The sequence below is a fragment of the Columba livia genome, chromosome 13 (genome assembly GCF_036013475.1).
Source record: "Columba livia isolate bColLiv1 breed racing homer chromosome 13, bColLiv1.pat.W.v2, whole genome shotgun sequence".
In the NCBI taxonomy this organism is placed as follows: Eukaryota; Metazoa; Chordata; class Aves; order Columbiformes; family Columbidae; genus Columba; species Columba livia.
Window position 1 is genome coordinate 18371240 of NC_088614.1, and position 21714 is coordinate 18392953.

Consider the following 21714-nt stretch of genomic DNA (forward strand, 5'->3'; position numbering starts at 1 on the left):
TTAATTAAAAATGTCCAGCAGCATCTTCATAGTATGTAGATTTTCCCCCTCTTGTGAATTATTTATATAATTGTGCTTTTTTGCTAATATGAGGAAGTCAGGGTTACAAACCTTCCCTTTTAGGCACCTCATTACGAGCCTGTCTGTATCAAGTTGTGCATCACCAGCACACCTGGAGAGGGCTCGAAGTGCCCGATCTTCCTGCAAAGGCCACTCAGCAGCTTTCTGCTCATTCTGGGCATGGACCAGACCCACGTGCTTTGAGTACTTTCCTGATGGCGAACACATGGCTCGAACATGAAATGCCTTGTGCTGAGCAAGCTGTTGCTGTGACTCCCAGGTAGCTGCCTGAGAGCAGGTGAGACAGTTCCCATCTGCATAAGAGACTCATCTCTCTGGCTGCTCAGAATTACAAAAGAACTTCAAAAGCCTATCTTGGAGCTTGTGCAGCCTTCGTCCATACATTAACAAGTGGCAAACTGGAGAATTTTTGAGCATTTTCAAATATCCGTGTGGGATATATAGTTTATCCAGCCAGTGCTGCCTTAGAAATTCAGATGGTAGTTTTTCACTTCAGGCTCTGTGTAGCTGGGTGGACTGAGATGTTCCCAAATGCTTCGCTGAGTCGTGTGTGTCCAGATGTCATGATATGACATCACCGTAATTCAGCTAGGAATATTCTGCTAAAACCTTCATATGCAATTTTAAGAACATATAGATTTTATTCAGGGATCAAACAGATGCTTCAAGTGTAAACAATCTGTTTAAAACACAAACAGATTCTGGATTGATCTTGACAAGCTCTGGGACCCTGCAAGTAATTTTTTTTTATATTGCTGACACCTAGATTGAATATAATCGTGCTCGTAAGGAAAATAATCTTTAAGACAAAGTATTAACATGTCTTGCTGAGCAAACAAAACTGCAGTACCGACCAACAGGACACTGCTGTTAACTTAAATTAATGTAGCGTAAATTATGCTGATTGTCGTCAAGTAAAAGCTGATGGCAACTACAGAAGGAAAAGCAGAATGAGGTTTTGGCAAAGGCCTGAGCTGTCACTGGCGGTCTGTGTGTGTGTTCTTGTGGGTCGGGTAGGAAGACTGAACCGGATTGGGTCATTCATATTCACAGAGAGTTAAAGTGCTTTTAAATAGTTGTTAAAATGATGGTGTCACAATAACCAGTATGGTAATAACGTATTGTCCAGCAAAACACAGGGGATGAAGTTACACCTCTTGTAGTCAGTGGGAGTTCTGCTATTATTGCAGAGCAGAGAATACACTGGTGGCCCAGGTCTTCGTATGTCTAATAAACTAGATCAACTGAAAAATCAGCCCTGACTGCTATTGACTGCTGTGCTCATTGCAACAATTCGAGATTCCTTTTTGTAAAGTGTTGTTAACAAGTTTTCTAAGCTCTTATTCCTGAACAGCTATTCTGCAGATATAACTGTATGTGACCAATTACTTACTGAAAATCCTGCAGAGCTTACTCCTGGTATGACATAAAAATCCAGTTGCGGCTTGGTTGGAGCCAGTGTTACAAAGCTTTTTTCCACACTTATTTTAATATTCTAATACAGGTTCTTATATCAAATGACAATGCTGTCCAGCCCTAGCAACCACTGCTATCCATTGAAGAGTAAAATGCAAAACCAGCAGCATTTTCTCTTTAACTGTCTGCGCAAAAATAAGCAGAGCAACAGGACTGGTGGGAGTTGTCACAAGTCGTTGCGGCTGTCCCGAGCGGGCTGGATGGATTTCCTTCAGACTCCCTTTTGTAAGGCAGAGATAAATGACAAGAAATGCAAGTTACATTTTTAACGATGTGTTGTTCACTTCTTATTCTTCATATTGAGTGTGTTAGATTCAATGGTAAATAGAATGTAAAGCACTATTACAGTAGAGTTAAGTTATCATCCTGTATTTTTGAATGTGTTGATGCTAATACCTATGGTCCACCGATTGGGGTGCTTGCCCTCGCAAATGAAAAATTAGTGGAGATAATATGATATTTAGCACTTGGCTCTGAGCCTACCAAAGAATCAATGAAGCCCTTTGTCTCCAGTGTTCTTCGGTTCCGGCTTTTAATTATAAAAACAAAACACAACTTATTTTTTCCCATTCTGTTTGAGATTCTTATAGTTCTGTCTTGGTTTTTGAAAAGCCGAGTTACAAGCTACATATTTTTTCTCATGAGACATTAAGGAGAGTGGGAAAATTAACAAAGCTTTATCTCAGGGGAAATATTAATACTTCTAGAATAGAGATCTTGGAGCCTTTAAGTTCAGCTAACAGCTGAGTTTTGATATGGTTATAAATTTCTGTGATTGCTGTCCATTACAACATTTACATAGATGCCAGTGTTCAGATATTTTCAGTCATCTGAAAATAATAATTAAAAATAAGAAAATTGATTAAAATACGTATTATTGTTAATCCTTCATTCACCCTTGCATCTACTAGGTTAGGACATTTTGTGCTTGTTCACTTTGGCTGATAATAACTACTAAGACATTTACATTTTAGAACAGGGGTTTAAAATATATATAACAGCTACCTTTTAAATAGGAAGTCTAATTATGCCTATGATTACCTTCACTTTTGATTAATATGCATACAAATCCCTACTCCACTTGTGTATTCAGGCTGAGATATAGATCACTGGTGCTAAGATTAAAATACAAAAGAATAGCTCGACAAAACGTATGGTTCAACCAATGTAAAAAATAGCTGGGTGAAATTTCGGTCTCTTAAATGCCTTTTCTTTTTCCTTTTAGTTACACACAGACCTGGATCCTGGCAGCAGCAAAATCAAGTATATTCTGTCAGGAGATGGAGCTGGAACAATCTTTGTGATCAATGACAAGACTGGAGACATTCATGCAATGAAAAGGCTTGACCGTGAGGAAAAAGCTGAATACACTCTAACAGCTCAGGCAGTGGACAGGGACACAAACAAACCTCTGGAGCCTCCTTCAGAATTCATTATTAAAGTTCAAGACATCAATGACAATGCCCCAGAGTTTGTCGATGGTCCGTATCACGCCACGGTTCCGGAAATGTCTGTTGTAGGTACGTATGTCTAAACATTGATGAACTTCGATTACTCACAGTTTAAAATGTGCCAGTATGCTATTGAGTTGTTGATGAATAATAAGATATTTGTTATGCTGTTAGCATTAATTTGCATATTTTCAAATCTCTTCCTGGCCAAAGCTTTCATCTGCAGCACAATAAACAGTAAAGTCCCTTAGTAGTAAGAAAATTACTAACAGATGTATTAATGCCTTTCTTTGCCCAACAACACTTTAATTGGCTAAATTTATATTCCCCTTATGATGCTGTATTCAGAGTATTGTTGTTGAGAAGGATTTATCAAGATGCATTTCAATGTGACACTCTAGTCCTATTGATATTTTGTTGATGTTTAATTATCTGTTTCTGTATTTTCATACACAGTTGTAGCACTTGCGGTATGTTGATACATACTTATTTGTTCTCCTCTAAGTGCAACTTTAATCAGCCAAAAGCATTGAAATGAAAGATCCTGTGTCTAGGAATTGATGGTGAGACTCTAGAGTGGACTTAACCAATTAGCCATAGGATTTGCACAGAAGATGGAAGGGGAAAGCAGAAAAAGCTGTGGAAGAAGATGGTAAAAAGGGAAATTAATTGTGTGAAAGGGGCGAAAAAGAAAGGAGTAGGAAATAATCTTCTTAATACATTTTACTTAGATTCACACTAATCCGACAAAATTAATAAATATATTTCCTCATGGTTTAATATATTAGATTTTTTTTCATAGTTTGTCCCTTGTTCTGTATTTGCGAATGTATAAGCATGTGCATATTTATTTACTCAGGTCCCCAGTTCCTCCTATGGGTACCTATCCAGTGCAGGTATCTTTGCTGTCAGGAAGGCAAAAGGGAAGTAAACCCATCCAACCGAAAGAGTCAATTTCAGGGTAATATAAGAATTCTGTGTAAGCAAAGACATCAAATCTGGCTATGAAATGCAGAGTAAATTCTAATGTTTTCTGGTATTAGGTTGAGGATAATGGGCTCTCAGCAATTTGTCTACATCTGTCAAAGCAAGATAATTGAAGGAGTGCCAAGGTACTTTGTAAAACAGAGCAGCACCCTATCAAGAAGTTTCAAACCCACCATTCTGTCTTATCTATTTCAAAAGAGGAGGAATGTGAGGAGCCAGAACCGTCCTCTCTCTCACGTTCAGTACGATGAGGTGTACCAGGTTGTTTTCAGATACAAACATGGTGCTGACTAGACGGTGATAGCCGAGGCTCCATTCTTTCATCAACGCTTCTCCAACAGATTTTCATATCACAGTTGCATTGAATTGCTTTAGCCGAAACTGATCTGTGAAGTTTCAAGCCTGCACATCAATTCTTTTACCAAAGCAGAGGTTTCATTTGTTAAGTTACTTTTAATTATACAGCAGCACAAATGTAATATGGACCTGCTTTCGGAAGATATTTTGCCAAGCTCTAGGCAAGAAAATGGCTTAATTAAATAATTATTTTTTTCAAAAAAAGGAAGAATCAAGGAGGGAGTAGGAGAATGAGGAAGGGAAATTGAAGGCAATTAATGCTTATATGGATGGGAATTGTTTGGTATTTTAGGAAAAAAAAAACAACAAGAAAACATATACACAGACAAAAAAATAAGGTTTCTGATCACAAAGGCTACTATCAAAATAATTTATATCTGTGCATATGGGCAATATTTATAATCCTTAGTAAAGATACGACCCCTATCCAAGGAGTATTCACTATGAAGAAGATGAGGGGGGGAACAAAAACAAACAAAACCCAACTACCACCAAAAACACACCAAAAAACCCCAAAAACTTGAACACAAAACCAGTCAGAAGATCAGATGAATAAAAATCCAGCGAGTTGGTTAATATGAAGCTTAAAAGATGGGAAAAAAGTACCGTAAGAGCAAGATAGTAAAAGGTAAAACATGAAAAGAGAGGGAGAGTGAAACAACTGAGAAAAGTGTCAGGGTGGAAGGGGAGGGAAGAATGTAAAGGGAGGTCATAGGAGGTGAATTAACAGATAAAACTTTATCTGGGAGAACTCTGTAGTAGCAAATTGTGGAAGAAATGACCAAAGTCTGGATGCAGATGTCAGTTTAGGGAACTGTGAAAGGGTCTGGCTGTTGGAGGATGTTATTCCACCTGTTTTACCCAGCACAGTGGGGGAAAGAGGAACAGTTTTCACTGATCTGCGTCTGAAATCATGTACTTCCACATATTTATATATTCTTAGGCTGCATGGAAGAGTTTGGTCCAAAATGAGTTTATTCTAGCAACACAAATATAGGTAGAGATTTGTCATAGATTATCTCCAAGGTCTACCATTCATTACCTTTATTACTGAAACTATGCAAGTTTGGTACATTCATCCTTTATGATCCCTGAACCTTGCATGTTTATGTGACATTGCTAGGAGTGAATGTTTTCAAGCTCTTTTTCTAAAGAAGCACAAACATCCAGTCCTGCTCTTTTGTTGAAAAACAAAATCTAATTCTCAGCTGCCGCTTCAAGACTCAGAGTATATTCGCAATTACATTACGTGACAATGACTGTAAAATCCATGCAGCATATGCAGTGAAATCTGCGTCTTAATGTCTGATGGAACCACATTTCAAGGCTGGAAAGCTGAAGATCAGAATGTTACCCTTTCACTAGTGTTGCTGTTACTATTCCCTTCTGCCTTTTTCTTCTAACCCACAGGCAGCAACATCAAGACCTGTAGTAAATGATGATCTTGATTTTAACTTAAAGTTTTGTTAGTCCTCTTAAAATTATTTCAGCTCCTCTCTAATGTTTATAAGAAAACTCTGTCTCCTTTCAGAGTTCAAGGAAATTTTTTTAAATGTTTTTTCCCCACACTAAGCGTATTTCGCTTCCATTATCCACTTACTTAATTCCCCGTAAAGAGATCTCCACCCACGGCTAATTTCAGCCTTGACATTTCTACAACACAGTCATTACTAGGCCATGTTTTTACTCAGGATAAAACGAAGTTCTACTAAAGCTCTTCTTTCCTCAAAATGCTTATAGCGATTCTGACTGTTCTGAAACAGAAGAACAACTCATATGCTATATATAGTACTTATGTAATGAGGTTGCAGTACGAGGCATTTTATTTTTGGACCTCTGTGGAAAGCAATGCATAAAATACAGATGAATGCTTTAACCTTTCATTATTCTGTAAGGTAATGTTGAGGTTCTAACACAATGCAGTTTTTCTAATAGCTGTATTAGATGCTGGTCTCATATTCCTTCTTAGAAGAGACGTATGCCAGTGGTATTTTTGCCTATCTAGAACGTGAATGATGCAGTATGGGGTTGTGAAAATTGCAGTGTATGTGCAAACTTTCCATATGTCATATGTATGAATGTGTACATATGCCAATAGATGAGATTATGACATGGACATGGCCACAATGTAGCGTGTTTGATTTTTGTTATATATCAGAGATATCTGGAAAACCCTGCTTCTCTACTAAAACAAAAGGAAAGGATTTGCATGGCTTTCCTCCCACTACTCGGTGCAGAGACAATCAGTATAGGCTGTGTTATCTCCGGTAGGAATGATGCTCACTTCTCAGCCGTCTTCCCAGAACACACACCCACACACGTAGCGAGTGGTGTGTAGCGTCACCGTGCTCAGACTTATTTTGAAATCATTTATTTCTCTCTGAGGAAAGAGAGAAGCACATTCCAGAAAAAAGTTTTGAGAACTAAACTGAATGTTTCCTTATTTCATCCTGTGTTCTTTTCTTTTTTTATTTTTAAACATATTTCCTATATAATCTACCATCGTAAGCCCTGTTCCCAAACTCCAAATTGATGAATTTGCCTGTGAAAGCTAGTAGTGTATATGGAGAATGTGTTCTTTGATGACACTGAGTGCTTTAATATTTTAATCTTGATACTAATTTTTTTAAGAAATTAAAGGTCAAAAAGTGCAATCTGTGGAATCACTTCATTGTAGCAGTTACGGCATTTCACAAATAGGAAGTAATTTAATTTGTTGTAAATCTTGTTTAATCACTTTTAGATGTAAAGGGACACACTGGGAATGAAACCCAGCTAAAACCTTTTAAAAAGAGATTCATCTAAGCTTCCGTGAGGAAGAACCCCATGACTATTTTTTCTCTCCATTTGCCTATAAGCTCTGTATATATACCTGCAATGGGGATAGCACAGTATGGAAATGAATGAGCAATCTTAGAAGATCCGCAAGGGTAATTAGAACTTGTCCTGTAGCTTATGGAAGAAAAGCAAAACAACAACAACAAAGCACCACCAAAAAAAGCCACCACCCCGATCCCCAGGATGTTCGGTTTCTCTGTTGCCTTTTCAGCTATGCAGAAGTTCATAAATTCCCTGAAAGCAGGGGTGATAATGGGAGTAAAAGGGGATATTGTCTCCCAACAGTAAAGTTCCAGGATCCTTATTTTCAAGAGAGAACTGGGGAAAGAAATGTCTTGATGTCATTCTTAGTGAAGCCAAGAGTGTTTAGACAGCTGGTGTCATGTTGAAAGACAGGAGATGACAGAAGTAGAGTGACAAATGTGGTGGTGAAATAAAAAGGACACAGATGGAAAAAGAACAAAAGCCACGAGGGAAGAGAATTCTCTCATAGTTTACCTGAATTAAGGTAAACAGACAAACTTTAATAATCTGCGAATATTAAGAATTTCCCTGACAGTCATAAAAACTCCCATCTTAGAATACATACAGTGGAATTCAGTCTGTCATTGCTCTAGAAATGCTTTTGCCTTTAACAATTGAAAAATATTAACAGTGTGAAAAAGCTTAGAATAATATTTCTGTCCTTAAATTCTTCCATGAAAACCGTTTACTGGGGGGAAAAATGGTCTTTATTGGAAAGGATTTAGGCTTTCAGTTGAGTCAGAATATCAATTTCCCATTTTGGCACAAGCACACGTACTTAGTGATGTTTTCATTTGGATCAAAGTTTGCCCTTGATTACACCACCGTAAACAGGAAATCATTCCTTTTTGTTTCTTTTAAAGCAGAGTAGAGTCATTTAGTATAGCCACGTATAGGAAAAGCAGTATAGTACATGGTGTAGCTTTTCTTTCCAGCTCTCCCAAAGACAGTCATTCCCTTCCACTTACAAACTGTTTGCAAAAGGACAAATCTGATTAATACAAAATCAACATGCAATGTCTGATATGAATAGTGATGAAATAACTTAATAAATTAGAAAGTTGTGATGAAAACCTGACTTGAAATGTTATCAAGATCAACCATACCGACTTACTGATTTTTTTCCCATGTATTCATTGATTTTAAGGCACTGAGCATGACTGTTAAATCAATGATAGTTTGTCACAAAATTGTAGAGTAAAAGGACTATATTACTGGGGTCAACTACAAATTAGCCCAAAGGGTAAATGCAAAGGGAGTGCAAAAGCCAAGGAAAAAAACAACAGATGTTGTAAAATATGGCAAGAATGTAACAGCTGTTAGAAAATGTATATCTTTGTGTTGTCTTGTTCCTCTGCTTGTTCATTTTGTGCATAATCAAATGCACTAGCCGTGGAACCAAAGGGCGTTTTACGTGAGAGATTTATTTAGTGAGCATGCATGTGTTTAAAATAGTGTGTACACTCTGTGTGACTGAGACACAGTTCCAAAAGCAAAGTCATAAGCAACTTTAAGTAATTGATTAAGATATATTCAACAGCAAGATAGTCTTCTCCTTAATTTGACTTGTTATTGAACCTTGTCAAAACATATTTTTGAGTATGTGCTATTATTTTTGTACTTTCCGTTTGTTATGAGTTCTGATTGAAAATGTCATTATCTTTTTTATTGTTCTTTAATGACCGTTATGAGCTCCAGGACCGTGGACAAAGTTGTGATATTGCTCTTTAGGGATTTATAGTCTGACCCTTTAGTTGCACTGACCTAAATTGTCCTGAGTGCACTAAGCTATAATAGTTCACTGACTTTATACAAGATCACTGAAATCAGAGGGATGGCTCAAAATACTTCGTACCAATGGCAGGAAGTACTTAAATGTTCAGGTTCTGAAGTCATTGATTCTTAGGAATGACCCCTGAATTACCTGTGCAAACTACGGAGCTATTAATGTGTTGTGGTTTCTTAGAAAAACCAAAAACACCCTGCCTTTTTTCTTCTTCATTAGCTAGCGGTAGTTTGTCACTAATATTCCACCTTTGGCACACGTGCATTCGTTCCCTTTGCACAAAGGAATGTTGTGCAAATGACACGTAGTGAAGACAAACTCCTCAGGATAAAGCCTTTTGGAGCAGAATTGAAGTCATAATTCCGTATGGAATTACATATAGAGCAACAGATCTTCATATGATGCTAGTTTCACAGGATGAGGACGGACAGACAGACATAGCTGTATGTTGATCATATAAGGGCAGAGCACAGAAAATGTTGGCAGTTTTAGGTGCGTGCTGCTTTACTCCTATGTAATCTACAAGAACCCGCCCTACTGTCATTTTTCAAGATGATTCTTGTCTCAGTCACAAACATGTTGTTCTTTTTGCAGATATTCTGCTTCTGAAATGATTTGTTGTTGCATTCATTTGTACATATCAAACATACCATATTTCTGTTCTGTGGCTACATGAAAATAAGTCTTCGACTCAGGTTTCCGATAGATACGGTTACAAGTTTAAATTTGCTCCTAGCAAGGATTTTTAACAATTTCCCCAAATTTGAAATGTTGAAGAAAAAGAGGTTTAAAACAGTGGTAGGGATTGGTTTTTTGTTGGGTATAAAAGCAGGGCATTTCCTTTTTCCAAACAGCTATGCTAGTGACGTGAGCCCATGTGCTGGCCAGTGCATGGTGCCCAAGTGGAAAAGAGACCTGAGGGGAGATGGACCAGTGCAGATTCCTGCCAGGCGGAGGCTCCGTGAGGTGCCACCGAGTTAGGCTGGAACATATTCTCTTTTTACAATTGTGGGAAATGTAGAGAAGTTCTAGTCATAGGTAGAAAGTTCTAGGTTTGAAAATATATTAGTGTGGTAATATTCTTCTATTGGTATGACTTACATCACTCTGCTACCACAAAAGATTTAGCTTGAGAACACTGGGGACCAGTGCTCCTCGAACTGTTAATTCAGATGGCCTGTGTTAGACGTCTCTTTGATGGACACATTTGACATTTGGGAAATGAGATTCAGATCCAATTCAGAATCCATTTTTTTTCCCTGGCATTGGTCATTCCCCACCCTGCCCTGAATTGGTACCTCTCTCTTTGTTTAGTTGCTGAATCCGCAGCACTTAATGTTTCTTCATGAATACAGATAAGCAATTGCCTGTGGAGCTGATGTCAATACGGCTTTCTCATGAATCAGCCGGCAGAGCACTGCTGGGCAGCCGATTCAACTGTGCCCTTTCCCTGGGGCCCAAATGGGCTCTGCTGCCATATGTTGGCTCCACGGTGGCCTGAGGGAGCAATATTTCAGAGTCTGCTTTTGCAACCTGGATTACAGTTGCTGGCTTTATAGGCTTCACTCTACCAAACAAAGCAAGCAAAACATCAAAGCTGCAAGATTATAGCAGCCATTTTCTGTTTTCACAACAGAAAGTTGTAAATGAAAGAATTTCTGCAGTAAACAGCCAGGCCTACTTTATTTATATTTTTATACAATACACCTGAGCATAACCTGAAATTTCCAACAAAATCAACAAGCCTTGTGGTACTTTTTTTTTTCCCTGTTTCAAAATATAGTGTACAGTGATCATCCAATTTTACTGTCTTTGCCTGGGGACCTCGCAGAATGATGGAATAGTCAATTGATTAGAGATAAGCAGCCTTTCAAAAAGTCCTGAACAAAAGAATAGCTATTTCCCATACCTCTCACAAATATCAATTAATATTCTATAGTGAGGGTAGGATCTAAAGGGAAAATTAAAAAATAACATGAAAACATAATTCTTTAAGCCAAACATAAGATACGTTTTACCCTTCTACCAGTGCCTGTGATGTTACAGACTCTATTCTAATCCTAACAAACAGCCACCCGGGAGGATTTGTAAAGGAATACCTGCAGGCTCTCTAATGGCAGCATCTTATAAGTTGTAGCAAGAAAGAACTGCCAACCTTAAAACTGAAAAGGCAGTGTCCTTTCTTATTAGATTCACACAAGCTAAATCCAAGCGGTAGGTAACATGTGCAAGGATAATTGCCAAAGAGTTATCTGTATCACTAGATCTGAACCTATATTTCTGTTGTAAAACATTTTTGTTTCCGAAAGATCGTGTTAAAAAGGCAGCATCAGAGTTCTAAAACAATTAGTTTAAGCACAAAAAAGCAATTCATTGGATTTCACGGCCGTGCTTCCTGCAGTCCTCATTTTACAGTGGTAAAATACTGAAGGCTGCCAGCTTGCTCCATTGTCTGTGGGCTGAACAGAAGGCATTTTTCTCGTATGCATAGCAAGCACCTTTCATACTGCTGCAGTTACGCATTTGCATACAATGGATTTTTCCTATTTCCTTCACATGATAAAAAGTCCTTAAAATGACATATGAGCAATCTAAGAACATTGTTGTGTTACATGTGGTAGGATATTCAGTTGTGCAGAGATTTTTGACTCATACGGCATGATATTAACATTTTTGAGATTTCATTAACTTTCCAAACTATCCACTCTAAAAATTGCATTAAGAAATATGCAACACTGGGAAGAAACAACTCAGATTTTTCTTCTGCATGTGGCGCTAATCCTGACTTAGTCTACCAGAAGTCTATGAAAAGATTATTTTCTTGTTGGAAGCAGTTTCTTGCATTTTCCTGCAATGCACTTCATAATCCTTGCACTTGCTATTTCCTGCTGTTGACCAACCTGCTGCTGTTTGATTTTACAGATCTCTTTATTACGCCACATTTTTCAGGTGTTAAAACTTTTGGTTTTGGCTATCAATTCTTTGGGGCAGCATCTGCCATTTCCTGTAGGTCTGCAGAGTACTGGGTTCTCAAAGCTTTTTGAATCACAGAATCGTTTGGCTTGGAAGGGACCTTTAAGATTCCAGTTGCAACCCCCCTGCCACGGGCAGTGACACCTTCCACTAGACCAGGTTGCTCAAAGCCCTGTCCAACGTGGCCTTGAACGCTCCCAGCGATGGGACATGCACAGCTTCTCTGGGCAGCCTGTGCCAGGGCCTCACCACCCTCGTGGGGAAGAATTTCCTCCTTGTATCTAATCTAAATCTCTCCTCTTTCAGTTTAAAGCCATTACCCCTTGCCCTATCACTACATGCCCCTGTAAAAAGTCCCTCTCCAGCTCTTTTGTAGGTCCCCTTTAGGTACTAGAAGGCTGCTACAAGGTCTCCCTGGAGCCTTCTCTTCTCCAGGCTGAACAAGCCCAGCTCTCTCAGCCTGTCTTCACAGGAGAGGTGCTCCAGCCCTCTGATCATCTTCATGGCCTCCTCTGGACTCACTCCAACAGGTTCATGTCCTTCTTATGCTGGGGGTCCCTGAGCTGGATGCAGCACTGCAGGTGGGGTCTCGCAAGACCAGAGTAGAGCGGGAGAACCGCCTCCCTTGACCTGCTGGCCACGCTGCTTTTGATGCAGCCCGAGATAGGATTGGCTTTCTGGGTTGCAGGGGCACAGTGCCAGCTCATTTTTCCGTGCATTTCTTTGAAATTACATAGCACTACTTATACAAAGTGCACATAGGTGTTTATGTATACATATGGGAAATAACGTAAATGAAGACAGAAGTCTTGCGAGATTTGTACTTGTCCTATATTTTGGCGTGTCAGCTGGTGTGGTTGAAATTCCTGGAAGTTAGTGTTATAGACTGGTATGGTTCATTTTGAGTACATACACATAAGAGAATAGTCATATGACTTAAATTTAGACATTCATATTAGCTGGTTAATTTAATTTGGATTCCTATCTTGTCAACCAAGAAAGAAGGATCCCATGGGAGGATGATTCTGCCTTCCTCCCTTAGAGCAGAAAGCTCGTTCAACTAGGCACCTAATTTAGCCAGTTGAGCCTAAAAACAAGTTGTATAAATAACCCTCTTTTCCTTCTTCTTTAACTTAATCATCATAAACAAGACCATGACAGCATCACAGTATTTCACTACTTAGAGTCAAATAAATTACAGCTGGGAAAGACAAATTACCCTATTAGTTAATCTTCCTGTCTTTCTGGGGTTTTCCCTTAGAATACATTATCTGGTATCCTGTGAACTCTTCAGTGAGAAGGATTCTGTTATTTCCCTTGGGGAGCTATTCCTCCTTGTACAATATCTCGTTGTAAGGAAGCTTTTATTGTTGTTTTTCTCTTTGCAGAAGGTTAAGTGAAGTCTTGTATCTATGTATTTCGATGATTCTCATCACCCACACATCAGTATTACATCTGTAAAGTACATGGATTTTCTTTCTCATTTCTTCCTCTAGGGGCGGCGGTATACAGGATTCTGCTATAGCTATAGGTGAATGCATTCTGGCCTTCCTGCCTCTCTAGCATGTCAAGCATATGTCAAGCCCATTTTTCCTTTAGCAGACCATTCTGGCCTGTATCTCTACTTCTTACCACTGCTTAGGTTGTCATCTTCTGTTTGCATTAACTTTTCGTCACTGAAAGAAGGGGTCCACCAAACACTTAAAAAGCAAACACTCCTCTATTTTTCACATGCTTTCCTTTAAGTGTGGGAAGATCTCCTGAAAAACCCACACAAGACCTGTGTCATCTCGTCTCAAAGCAGCACTTAAAACTCTTCCGTGCTGCCTGCGTGCCATAGCACGGAGGGCTTGTTGTGCGGAGCCGGCAGCAGACAGGTGAGGGAGCAGCACCGCTGTGTGCTGCCACCGCTGCCCAGGGCGATGCGCATCCTCTTCTCACCTCCTTGGCTCTCCTCTGGTGTCCCTCTGCATTCGTCTTTCCTGCTACTTGGCTCTTGGAGTCTTTGAGGAGAGGAATTTCTTGCATTGTGAGACCTGAGCCACGTATTGGGATTTCTGAGCTTTGGCAGGAAAATAACTACTACTACTACTAAAAATACATGCAAGCACTGATGTAGAAGGCAGGAGAGAAGTAACGTATGATCTGCAAAAGAACACTAAAACATTCATACAACACACCTACATACATACGAGTGTATATACGCACATACATCAAGCTATGCAATTTAAAATACCCATGATAATATTTTGTGAGTATTTTGCATATGTTAAGAAGTCCTAAAGTGCATTGCATCAATTTCTGTTCCATGTATGTTTTCTTTATCTGGCTAGTGAAATCTCTGATTCTTAGATTTGGTGTTTAGAACTGGTCTCATATAGAAGAGTGTAGGATGATAAGGCTTAAAACTGTGGTTTTGCATTTTAAAAAGTCAGCAACAATGAAAAACAAGAGGAAGTTTCTTCAGCTTTGAGGCAGTAATAATTTACATGTCAAGAAGTTATACGGGTTTTTATGAGATTATTGCGGTTTTATTCAATAAAAATAGTTACCATGACAACAACTGTCATGCTACCTGTGAGATTACAGCAAAGAAGGACAGCGAAGAAAAGGCTTCATTTTGGAAAGAATGCTTATCTGACCTGCTGAATGCAAACAATGCTTTGCTCTGACCACTGCTGACTGCATGGCTACTATCAGCCAAACTCAAAATCTAGCTAGAGATTTGGAAGTACAGAGATCCTCTTCGAGAAACAAAACAGTTGGTAAATAACGGTAGGTCTTTTTCATGCAAATATACTCCTAGTGTCCTGTCAGATTGGAAATGAGATCTTCTGAATGACATGGAGATTCCAGCCTGTCAGGATTTGGGAAGAGTAGGAGAGAAAGGGTGAAGGAGACCAAAAAGGGCATCAGAAAAGGGAAGAAACACCAAACCAAACAAGTCCCTGGCAAGATGAGAAAACACGGTCCCACTGGGTTGCATTATGGTCACATTTTTTATTTCTAGCAGCCATTACAATCTTTCAACAAAATGGTTTCTTCATTGCATATGTATTAATGTAAATTTCTGGTGCCGTCTGTGCGTTACCTCCTCTAGAACATACAAGTTTGATTTGTATGGTTTTCAGTGCGCACATTTCACTGCCACACCAGAAAATTTGCTTTCCTACTCCCTATGGCAGCATATGCATTTTTCTTTCTGACTAATGCGCAGAATCTGTACCCTGACTTGCACATAAAAACACAACCAAAACAACAGAAGAGAACTAGCTGAGCACACACATCTTATTTTTATGATGGCGTTTAATCTTAGTTTGCCAGTAAATACAGGCTTCCTTACCTAGCCATATAAAACCACTTTTATTGTTAATTGCATCTCTGATTGCCGGCCTGTTGCAAAGAGAAACTATGAAACTTGACACTAACGGAGTAAAACAATCGGCGATGGTTAATGGCCAAATCACATTAGGAGCGTTCATTAACTAAAATCTGTTGAATCCCTTTGCAGTCCATATTTAATCACAGGGTCATTAGTATTACAAAAGTGTTCCTTGGAAAAAAAACTGCAGTAAGTTTTTTAATCGAACATCTTAAAATTTGCCGCATCTATTGGAAAAACGGTTTTGTTCCACATAAGGCAATATTAGGTACATAAAAAAGAAACAGTGATTATGTTGTTGGGCCAGATTATATAGAACTGCTATATTATTGTAATTAGGACGACAGTGACTTGGACTGTAATAGGTGACTTTCCTGTAAAAATGGCACTATTTCAAATTTTTAATCTCTAGCTAAATGAGTCTGTTTTAGCACTGACGAAGAAACGAACACAAGCCAAATGTAGTCAAAATGAAACACAACAGGAACCGTAGCTGTTTATTTACTGGGTAGATCCCAGAATGTTGTTTTTCAAAGAGCATTTACCTAAGAAATGCTCTTCCCTGCATTCTTACTGCTCTTTCAATACAAAATTTTTATCTTCAAAACTTTAAGCATGTTATGCACGTACAAATATTTATGTATGTGTAGTTTATAACTGCAGGGTCTGTAGTGGAGTAAAACCCTACTTAAATATTGATAGTCCAGAGCTCTGGACCAAAGCACGGGGAGTTGTGCTATGTTCAGGAGATTGCCCGAATAACAGCCGTGGTGGCTGTGAGTTCCTTTTTTCTGCATTCGTTTTCACGCTCGGGCATCTCTCGGTTCCCCGAGTCTTCTGTTCGTGCTTAGTTGAAAAGGGCTCTGTCACGTGTGGGGCTGGGATAGTTGCTGCTCCTTGTGGGCCCTCAGCATCCAGCGGTGGAACCAGAGCAGCACTGACGCAGCAACATCCTCTGCAGCTGCAGAGGGGACAGTTTGCTCCTTTATAAACTTCTTATTGCCAGTGTGAGCATATCACTGCAGCGTGTTTCACACCTGCAGAAGATTTGGTTCATAAGACAAAAAAAATTCAAATTAAAGGTGCTAAGTGTGTAAAAGCTTAACTAATTTCAATAGTGAAAGTAATTTCTTTAATTTCTGTTTCATGATTGCTTACATCTTTCATAAACAATTTTCATCAATAAGATGTTGGAAGCAAATTACTGAATTTGAGAGACCTTCTCAGAACTGTGTGTGATGGTTGGAAATGAAGAGCTGAGACTGGCAGAGTAAGAAATTGATGATGGGAGTGGAAGAGTATTTTATTTTTCCATTCCTTTCATTAGTTGTATTAGGTGAGATTATAGTTGCACTTAGTTGACCTGTAAGGGAAAGAAAGGTACGCCGTTTTCCCTCTTCTTATATAAACAGTGAATGGGAATAATGACTATTACATATGTGGTTTTAATGTATGTATAAATTTAAAATAAACTTAGGGCCTCAATAACTGATTAAATTATTTTATATAACATGAAAAAAATCTTGAGAGCTGAGCATCAGGATGGGAAGCAATGTTAGACACTGCCTGTTGTATTAAGGCGTATTCAGCTTCAATGTCTAATGAACACTTGGGATAAAGGATGCATTTATCAAAGAATCAGCACATGCATTTAAGTTGAAATATTGAAATAAATATCTATAAAACTCTTTGGGAATTCTCAAGTGAAATAAGAAAAGAATAGATGTTATATATCAAATCTTTCTAAACAAGCAGTGTAGTTGTTTCTGAAGTCCTTTGAATAGAGAGCCAGCTAGGCAAATCAAACACAGTCTCAAAGAAGTCAACAGTTTCCTTTCTTTATTTTCCTTTGTGTATAAAGTATATCATGAAAACAAAACGGAACAGCGTAGATAAAATACTTTTACACAAATGCTCGCTATTCTGATGAGCCTTGTGTGATTCCAGCCCTGTTGCATAGTATGATGTTCTGCACAAGCCTCCTTTGTCTTCCAAGGTTAAAACCAGAAGTTTTATAGTAGTAGCCACTTCCACAGAAACTGGGTACATCACCTGCAATGTCAGGTTGGCTCCAGCTGAAGATCTCTACACTCATATTTGGTACCACACTTGCGAGAGCAGTTGTGACCCGCAGGGAGTGTCTGCTGGGATGGTGGGGCTGGAGCTGGAGTTCTGAGCGGGGGGGTACAGCTCAGCAAAGGACCAACACAACAGAGAACTCATAACTGGTGTATGAGCTATAGAAGGTGAGACAACAAAACTTAAACATGTGAGACTATTCTAATAACTACGTCCTTTCATGCTTTGTAACTGCTGTGGACAAGCCACAAAGAGTCCTTCAGTTCCTCTGTTCCTGCAGCATCCAAACTCAGACTTTCTTTGTGCTTCCTTCTTATAGTTCCCTATTTAATTTATGTTCTGTAGCCTATGCCATGACCTTGAGTGTGCCTCTTGGTTGCTGCCTGTTACTGGTTTTGTTCTCCTGTATGTGAAGAAGGTCATCCAGGATATCATCTATAGGCTGAGGCTGCTGTACTTGCTACAAGGCTGGGGACCACATTTGTGTCATCTTATCCCCTTTATCATTTTTGCTTAAAGCTACCAGACATTGTCTGTTAGTCTGAGTATATAGCAAAATTTATAATTGCTCAGACAACAAATTTCTGATGTTAATTCCTTAGAAACCAACCATCAAGTTGAGGATAAAGTCTATTTCTTGTGCCCAGTGGCAGGCCAAAGTTTTATTGTATTAAAGGTTAGGTATAAGATCACCTATCAACATCGAAAACAGTTAAGCTTTGAACCTTTTACAGTTTACGTGGTTTTGAAGAACAAGTTTGGCAAGCATCTGTCAAAGATAGATGCAACATAATATTCGTCAGGATTGCATCCCTTTCCACGCGGTGCACACAGCTGCAGGCCATATGCATTCTTCCGGACCCTGCTGAGCAGCAGGAGAGATGCTGGGGGGGCACTTCCCTGCCAAATGGGGCCATGGTAGGGCTTGCACAGCACCCAGATGAGCCTTCCCTTCGTTGATATTCTCCCCTGTAAGAATGGATAAATTTATAAGCCGCAGGCTTTTTTTTCTCCAGCGAGACCAATTTCTGCAACACATATTTCTTTCCCTGGGAATTATCCATTTATTCCCATTCAGCAAACCCTCCTCAACTTGAGGCACTGCAGAACTTGCCCTCCCTGAGCAAGGTGTCATTCATCCCTCCAGACACTCCCAAATCCTGCTGGCCCCATCTCTTACTCTGATGCTCAAAGTGGCCAAGTGGGAAAGCCTGAAATGGAAGCTATTGGGTAACATGCAAAATATCTCTAAATATGTAAATATTCCTCTACATGATTTCCATATACTGTAACACACAAGTGCCTAAAGCCATGACACTAATGTGCCATACAGAGAAAGAAGAGAGCGCAATGAAAAGACATGCCAAAGGGATCTTCTCCTGCCTTAGTTTACCATTCCTGTCCCCAGGTGTTGTGTGATTTGGATTCAGCAGCACACAAAGTACAAGAGGAAAGAGGAGTCTGTTTTTATTGGCATATCCCGAAATGGGGGTGTTTTGGTTGGTGCTGTAATTCTTTTCCTTTTTGAACATAAGAAACACAATTCAGGCCTTAGCCTCTCTCCTACTCTTACTGTCTCACCCTCTGTAGATATTGTCTTTATTGTTAGCCTAATTAATGTCATCATTATGTTTTTAAATCATTATAAATGTCTTTTCAGCAATCTTAATGTAACCTACTGAATTTCATTTGATTTCTCTTTTTACAGAAGTCGGAAGTACTATGTTGGCTAAGAAATGAAAAGGGCAATTTTTTCTTCTATTTTTTTTTGCACAGAGTATGGAATTTATAACTCTCGCTGGACAGTGGCCCTCTCAGTGGCAGAGACTCATTTCAGAGACAATACATGTTGTCCTGACTCTGTCACTGTGGCCACATCAAACCATTAGTATGGCTATAAGCCAAGAGAAGAAAAAAGAACCCTTTTTATTACTGCTTTTCTATGCAGTCATTGTAACTTGGCAAGGTTCTTTCAAATGTGATTTTGCAAATCTTAAATGCAACATATTATATTGTATTATTAACCTTGTATTCCATATCCCTTTGATATGATTCCTTTGCAAATGTTTGAAGTCTACACAGATCTATCAGGTAGCTTTAAATGCATTCTACAAAGGATCCTTAAATAATACAGCTACTGAAAAGGTTTTCCTTTGCCCAGAAATTCAGTCTGCTGGCATTATCATCTTGAAGGAAAACGTTTGGTGTTCCACAAGTAATGTTTTAAGTTGTTACTGATGTTTTTTCATCTTTTTATTGTCGTACACTTCACAAATTTCTTTAGAGTTTCAGGGAAGCTAATATTTGTTTCAAATGATTTTTGAACAACTTATGCCAATTCCTAGTAAGAATGTAAACGTTAATTGTATGTATTACTTTTATTTAGGTACCTTTGTTACTAAAGTCACAGCTACAGACGCCGATGATCCGGTTTATGGAAACAGTGCCAAGCTGGTTTATAGCATTCTGGAAGGACAGCCCTACTTCTCTATTGAGCCACATACAGGTGGGTGACTGGACATGGATCCCTCGGTTATATTTACACAGGTGACCATGCCTCTTATGTACTTCATATAGCATACTTAAACACGGAGCGTAAACAGCTGTCTGTCAGTATTACCAAGTTGTAACACGTGTCCCACTTCTAGTCCATCAGAGTTTGATCATGTGAAAAGACAGAGAAGAATCCCTATTACTGATAATGTGAGTAATGGTGATGTTAATATTGCAGAAGTTACTGAAGCAAAACCAAAGGCAGTGGAAGTGCTGTGTGACTTATAATTAGGGACTGAAAGACTTGGCCTGAAGAATTTAATGAGCATAATGTAATTTTCAATATGAGTATTTCCAGTTAAGGTACAGTTCAGTTTGGGAATTTTAGTGAATATTTTGTGCGTTTTCATTAAAAACTATTTTTCTTGATTGGATGGATTGGGGAACAGAAAGAACATGATACTGAGTGTTGGTGTGAAGTTTTATTAACATGCATTTAGGATGATTTTATTTCTCTGTGTTTTTAAAGTTTTGAGAGTAATCTGAAAGTATCAATAAATTAATTCCCTCTTCTTTCCTGTACATACATCATACTTACAGTAAATTCATTTAGTTATGTCTTGAAGTGTTTTTTTTAAGTGATTTGATATTATTTCTTATATTCTTTCAGCTGTTACTTGAAATTCTTTTTAATCACTGTGAGTCAAGCGGCTGTGATCTCCTAAGGAGAAGAAAAGTATAACTCATTTTAAAACATACAAAAAGCCATGTGGGTTTATATGACCATAAAAGAGTAAAGCAGGAGGAAAAATTCTTGTCCTCGTGCAGATTAAATTAAAATTATGAAATAAATGCTAGGAGAAATTATTAAAGGATGTTTTTGGTAGCTCAAGTGTGCTAAGTTTTCTCACCAACGTTAAAGAGAGTATTCTTAGACTCTTTGAAGTCTGGAAGTTCTTTAAGTCTCTCAGGTGAGATTGCATGCAAAATATTATTTCCCTCTCCTAGAAACGTCCTAATTTGCAGGGGCTTTACTCAAATAGAGTAGGCGAATAAATATTCATAATTTAATGGAGTGATCCATTAATGTATTTTCTTCTGGTTGAAGAACAGCTATACTAATTGCAAAAACAATCTCTGGAATGTGATTCAGTATTTTATTGCATGTAAAGCAGAGTTTTACAAAGAATAACTCCACACAATAGAAAACCAGTAGCTTGTTTGAAAAACAAGGCTATCAAGGGAGTGTTATTAGTGAAGCCCCTTACTCATGCTGGTGATTTGTTACAAGCCATGTGGAAATATAATTCTGAACAGACCCCAACCACATATGATTTAGTTTCCTTAACACTATAAATTATTGCATGCAGTAATGACTTCAGTTAGTTGTGTTAATTAGAAGGGGCTTACCTGTTGGCTCTTGCTCAGTTTCTACTAGAGGTAGTTAGTGCTTTTGCGGGGGAACACATCGGCTTTCCCAGAGGAGCTGAGAGGTGTATTCTCCACCCACACAGAGGATTTTTCGCTTCTTTCACAAATAGTAGCCTCAGAGAAAATACTGCAAATATCAAAAATTGGTTAATTTTACTCAGATGTATTATTTTATTGCATTAAAACCTTATGCTTAATCCATTGAAGTAACTATTAATCACCTAGGAAAGTGATTTCCATTATTACAAAAGCTGGAGAAAACTCCAAAGCTTTTTGGTGAACCTGAAAATTATTATTTTTCTCCTGTTTCACTAGCATTAAACTCCGCCTCCTACCTTTGTTTCCAGTTATAAACA

General features: G+C 38.6%; 1 protein-coding gene across 5 annotated transcripts in view; it reads left to right on the forward strand.

Moving 5' to 3' along the window:
- CDH8 (cadherin 8) overlaps positions 1-21714 on the forward strand; it is a 352129-nt gene that overhangs the window by 257767 nt on the left and 72648 nt on the right. For all 5 annotated transcript variants that reach the window (XM_065029272.1, XM_065029271.1, XM_065029274.1 and 2 more), the window contains 2 exons: positions 2783-3077; positions 19821-19940. In XM_065029272.1, the coding sequence (XP_064885344.1) occupies positions 2783-3077; positions 19821-19940 (415 nt within the window). The remainder of the gene's footprint in view (positions 1-2782; positions 3078-19820; positions 19941-21714) is intronic.